At 55.8% G+C, this 6,000-nt stretch overlaps 1 protein-coding gene across 1 annotated transcript in view; it reads right to left on the reverse strand.

Moving 5' to 3' along the window:
• The window catches only part of NPR2 (natriuretic peptide receptor 2), a 35,311-nt gene extending 30,364 nt beyond the window's left edge, over window positions 1-4,947 (reverse strand). Inside the window, exon 1 of the mRNA XM_039369033.1 lies at window positions 4,083-4,947. Within this exon, the coding sequence (XP_039224967.1) occupies window positions 4,083-4,848 (766 nt within the window). The 5' untranslated portion in view covers window positions 4,849-4,947. The remainder of the gene's footprint in view (window positions 1-4,082) is intronic.
• Between the last annotated feature and the right edge of the window lie 1,053 nt (window positions 4,948-6,000).

Raw genomic sequence — 6,000 nt, forward strand, 5'->3', positions numbered from 1 at the left:
CAACCAAGGATTGTATTCGTTTTTTGGCTACTGCCGCACACAACTGGCTCATATTTAAGTGATTGTTCACTGGGACTCCAAGGTCCCTCTCAGAATTACTGTTTTTAAGTCAGATTTTGCCTAATCTGTACTTGTAGTTTTGTTTTTTTTCTAAGAGTAAAACCTTGCTTTTCTCCACATTAAATTTCATTTTGTTGGATAGGGCCCATTGTTCAACTCTGTCAAGATTTTTTTGGATCCTGAGCTTGTCTTCTGGGGTGTTGGCTATTCCTGCCAGCTTAGTGTCATCTGAAATTTGATGAGTTCACCCCCATTCCTTCATTTAAGTCATTTATGAAGATACTGAAGAGTACTGGGCCTAAGAAGGAACCTTGTGATACCCCACTGCTTATTTCCCTCTATGTAGCTGTAGTACCAATAAGGACAACTCATTGAGTATGGTTTGTCAGCCAGTTACAAATCCATCTGGTGATGATGCTGTCTATCCCATATTTTTCTAGTTTCCCAAGAGATAGGTTATCATCTACTTAGTCAAATGTCTTGCTGTAGTCTAACCATATTATGTCCACAACATTTTGCTGGTCTACTAACTTAGTCACTCTGTCTAAGAATGAAATAAGATTGTGCTGGCTACTAATTATAAATGTATTTGTTTCTAAATGTTTGCAGATCTGTTTTTTGATTATCTTTGGTTATCTTTTCCAGTATCTTCCCAGATATTGATATTAGGTTCATTGGTCTGTTGTTTCTTGGGTCTGTTTTTTTTTTTTCCCCTTTTTTGAAGATGGGAACCACAACACCTCTTTTCCAATCCTCTGGTAGTTCTCTGGTGCTCCACGATTTGTGAAAGATATGGTACAGTGATTCTGAGATAACATCTGCCAGCTCCTTCAGAATTCTGGGATGTAAACCATCAAGTGATTTATATTGGTCAAGCTCAGACAGGTATTCTCTCACCATTTTCTTACTTATTTTAATTTTTATTTCTAGTCTGTCTTTTACAGTTAGGTTTTTGATAGGTTGGGCTACAGTTTCTTTTTGCGTAAAGACCTGTGCAAAGAATGAGTTAAGCAGCTCTGCTTTCTCTCTGTTGCCTGTTATTTCCTTGCCATCTTCTCTCCTAAGTGGAGTGACTGTTTCTTTGACTTTTCTTTTGTTATTTATACGTTGAAACTTTTTTTTACTTCACCACTTGATGAACTGAAGTGATCCAAGATTGGCATATGAGTCGACCCAGATGAGGATGAAACAATTCAGAAGCCACGAGAAACACATTCTGGGGAGGATCTCGGGCACTGGTCTTCTTCCACATGCTTATTTGTTCTGTCCTGGATGCTTTCCAGCACCAGCCTTTCTGAACACAGAATTCTGGGGCTGTTTGAGTTGTTAAGCTAAGCTGCCGTTTCCTGGATCTCCTTAATTTGTACGTTTTCTATTGGTCACTTCAGTCTGGTACTGTATAGTTCCCTCCCCAAGGTCAGTATGTTCTGCAAATACCGATGACCCATGAAATGACCCTTTAAATGTGTGAAGAAATTCATATCAGCTCACATCAGGTACCATACTGTTGGTAAGGGCACTTTCCTCTAAGCCAGTGTTTCTCAACCTTGACAATTTTAAGGCATGTGGACTTCAACTCCCAGAATTCCACAGCCAGCAATGCTGGCTGTGGAATTCTGGGAGTTGAAGTCCACATGCCTTAAAATTGTCAAGGTTGAGAAACACTGCTCTAAGTTAAGATGTAGGTAACCTATCTTCCTTGTTACAGACCTTGGGTTGCCTAGGATAACATGAGCATGTTTGGGGCAAAAGTGAGCTTGGGTGCACATGTCACAATGGACTCAATTTGGGCCTGTGGCCTGGATGCCACTAAGGCTGGTTACCTAGTCTACCCTTCCTCTTTGTTACTAATTAGGGTCATGCAAAGCCCTGGTTGACTGAAGCCACAATGGGCAACAGAAGCCAACATTGATGGGCCCATCAGAAGAAGCCCTCAGACAACTCGGGATGGAAGGGGGGGGAATGGCAAAGGGCACAAACTAAGAAAAGAAAGGAATGTGAGTCTGTAGACCTGTGAGGAAAAAGGGGAGGATATAATGCAGCCAAAGGAAGCCATCTCCACCTTATGAAGTAACGAACATCTATCTGCAAGCAACTTAGACCAGAAGGGCTAAACGCGTCAGAAAGGAGGAAGTGAGGTTATGTATGTTGTGGGTGTGTCTATTTTCACACTCACCCACAACACACACAATGTCCTTGAGTTGGTTAGAGTTACGCTTTAGTGAATGCCGATCACTGAAAAACCTGAAATTAATTTTGGAAAAAATTGAGTAACATCCTGAATGAATGTCTATGGCAGTGTTTCTCAACCTTGACAATTTTAAGGCATGTGGACTTCAACTCCCAGAATTCCACAGCCAGCATTGCTGTGAAGTCCACATGCCTTAAAATTGTCAAGGTTGAGAAACACTGGTCTATGGAGATCCTCAGTCATCCAGATCACGGCTGTCCCGAAAGTGTTTTTCAGGAGGCAACTGGACTTTCTTGGTTTTCTTTGAAAGAAGTTGCCTCCTGAAAAAGCACCTCTGGGAGATCCTGAATTAATCTGAAAGAGGTTTCTGCTAGAGAACTGCTGGTGAATGGGACGGGGCAAGACCAAGGATACAAGAGCGGGGCGAGAGGGCATTCATCTGCTTGGGGAAAGCCCGTTTCAGGTAGGAAAGCACAGCTGCCCAGCTGCGAACTTAGGGACCAAATGAAGGTAAATCTGGAAGCAGGACAGACTCGGCAGTTTTTGACCAAAGACTGAGAGGATTACTGTAGAACGGCAATCAGACATTATGAATGTGGCATCTTGGGAAAGCAGTAAAAATGCTGGAACAGCTGGCAGCAGGACTGGATGGACTCTCCAAACAAGATGAGGGGAAATTGGGTGTTCTGGCGGCGAAGGTGGAAGTTGCTGAGTGGAAAGGCCCCTGTTGCGGGGTAACAAAGATGTGCGATGCTAGTGGGAAATGGGAAGGAGGAGGTTAGGTGGCAATGTTACAAGTTGTGGGTTTTCTGTAAGACAATCCCTAACTGTAGCATTGCGACCTAGCCTCCTTCTTCCCTTCTCTCTCTCTTGACAACCCACATCACAGGGTTGTTGTGCAGAAAAATGGGAAAAGGAAAGTTTGCTGGATATGTTCACCACCCTGAGTTATTGATAAAAATAATAAAGCCGGATTAAAATCAACAGCTCCCTCCTCCTTCTTGCAAATGGCTTCTGTTGCCACCATTTTTGTGCAGGGCAACCTCCCGGAGGGGGCTCCGGACCCTGCTGGTCCCTTGTCCGCAGATCCACCTCGAGGAAGATTCTTTCTGATGGAAGACGACGCTGATGGGGCAGTCTGAAACTCCCCCCCCCACTGGGGCCACCAACCGCGACTCCCTGCTCGCCTTCCCCAGCCTTTCGGGAGCATTATAACCCTGGCGCCTCCGGGGGCCTCCCCAGACTGCAGCGCTACGGACCCGACGGCCACCAGGTCCGGAGCCTCTGCCTCTGGGCTGACCTCCAGATCCGCCGGCGGGCGAGCCCGTCCAGGCCTCCTCCCGGAAAGGCGGGGGCGGTCGAGCAGGCAGGCAGCCGTGGCGGCGGCATCTGGGTCTTCCATTGGGCCGTCCCCGCCGGATTCCTGCCCGCCCCAATGACAAAGCAGCTCCAGAGGTAGCCGCCGCCAAGATGGAGGGGCGCAGCTGCAGCAGGCCGACGGATCGATAAGTGCCTCCGGGGCCGGGCGGCGACGCGCAGGGAAAAGCTGGCGCCGTCCGGCTGTTGGCTGCCCGGCCCCTCCCCGTTCCCGGCCTCGCCCCCGCCTCAGCCCCTCCGCCCTGGGTCCCGAGCCCCGTCGGAGGAAGGTCCGGGCCTCCGGCGGGAGGACCTGCGCCCTCCCCAGCCGGCCCCGCGGCTGGCACAGAGGTCGACCTCTCCGCGGGAGGAGGAATGGCGAGCCTCACCCGCCATCGGGCTGCGCTCCGAGCGCTGGGCTGGGCAAGTCATCGCCGCCGGTGCCGCCCCCGCCCCCTTCTGTCCCGACTCTCACCTCGCCCGTTAGCCCGGATGAACTGGACGGCCGCGTCCGGGCCCCCCGCTTCGTCGCCGGTGGCGGTGCCGTTGTCGCGGGGCGCGTAGATGTGGTAGCCGACGATCAGGCTGGCGCGGCGCAGCTCTTCGTAGACGCCCTCGATGGTGAAGTAGAAGGGCCGGTCGTCGGTCTTGCGGTCCACGTAGAGCAGGGCGGCGCGCGAGCTCCAGTTGAAGTGCCCGTGCAGGTGGGCCACGAAGGCGCCCAGCTTGGAGGCGGACGGCCCGACGCGCACCATGGTGGTGTAGTGCTCCTGCTTGCGGCTGAAGTCGGTGGCCACGGCGCCGGCGGTGAGCAGCGGCAGGCTCCAGTGCGAGGCGAAGCGCCCCACGGCGGCCGCCGGGTACACGCAGCCCGGCCCCAGCAGCACGTCCGGGTTGTGGTACAGCTTCAGGTCCACGGCCTTGAGCGGCGCCACCGACTCCGAGCAGGCGCCGTTCAGCTCGGAAGTGGCGACCACCTTCTGCACCACCAGCCCGGCGGCCCGCAGCGCCGGCTCTAGCGCCTCCAGGGCCAGGTCCACGGCGGGGCCCACGCGCGGCAGCGCCCACGGGTAGTTGGGGTTGTCCTTGGGCAGCACCATGGCCACGGTCAGGACGGTCGGGGCCGGCGCGCTACCGTTGGCTCCGGGCGGCAGGGCGGCGCAGGGCGCGAGAGTCGTCGCCCAGGCGGCCAGCTGTAGCAGCAGCAGCAGCGCAGGCAGCGGAGGGGGCGGCGAGGCCATGGGGGCGGCCGGCGGCGGCTGAAGGAATCTGCTCGCCCGCTCGGCTCCACTCGACTCGGCTCCTGCGCGACCGCCGCCGCCGGATCCCTCTGCGGGGCGTGCTGTCCCGCGCTCCCCCCGGAGAGGCCGCCCCAGCCGCCCACCCTCCCCTCCCTCCGGATGCGTTGCCCGCGCCAGGAGAGGTGGGCGGGCAGCGCCCCCTGGCGCCTCCCTCGGCTTCCTCGGGCACCAGCAGCCCGGGCGAGGGGGCCGTCCGCAGCGCCGTTGCCTTTGGCCGCCGTCCCGGCCGGCGTTGCTTCCTCCGAGGAGAGGCAGGCCGGCCGGCGTCTCCGCGCTTCACAGAAGGCCCCGGGGCTTCAGGCAGGCTCGCGGCGGGGCCGGCAGCGGAGCAGCTGTCTGGCCGCCGCCGGACCCTTTCGCGACCGCCCTGCCTGCCCCGCGGCTCTTCGGCCGGCAGAGAGAGAGAGGGTCCCCCGGCCAGATTCGGCCACACTGCAAGGCGGTCCCCGACCTCCGCCGCCTGGGGAAGGAAGTCAGCGAGCGCCCCACCGCAGCGCCGCGAACGGGATCTGAGGCCTCGGCGGAGCGGAGGAAAGCTGCAAGCAGCTCCCGCCCCCCGAGGGAGGAAGGCGGGCTGTCCCGGAGGATGCCGAGAGGGGCCGTGGGTGGAAACGGTGGGGAAATGGTGCCTCTCGTCCCCCCTCCCCGGGGGGGGGGACTCCCCGTCGGAGTCCGGAGGCTGCGTGCCACCTGGACTCGGTCTCGGACGTAACTGGGCAGCTCCTCCTGCCAGGCGCCCGCCCTCCTCCCAGACGTCTCCAGCCGTGCCGAGGCGGAATGTTGGGTGCAGAGCCCTGGATGGCTCCGATGGAGGAAAGTTGGCTCTGAATAAAGCACCCTGGCTGAAATTTTCTGGAGCAGGAGGAGAGCAGATGCCTCGGCGGGGTTTCCACGAGAGAAGAGAGGCACAACACAGAGACACGCCCACACGCCCTGACTCCCAAACTTCTGAAACAGTTTCTTATAAGATTAGCCTTCCAAATTCCCCCAGCCGAAAGGCCTGGCTCTCCTCGGAGTTGCCTAACAGCGGCTGGAGGCTCTTGCCTGTTGGCAGGGGTATCTTAACCCAGCTGGCCACCTCGTGGAGGCCAA

This window comes from Crotalus tigris, unplaced genomic scaffold, assembly GCF_016545835.1.
Source record: "Crotalus tigris isolate CLP2741 ecotype Arizona unplaced genomic scaffold, ASM1654583v1 scf7180000020963.25688851:1431469, whole genome shotgun sequence".
Lineage (NCBI taxonomy): Eukaryota > Metazoa > Chordata > Lepidosauria > Squamata > Viperidae > Crotalus > Crotalus tigris.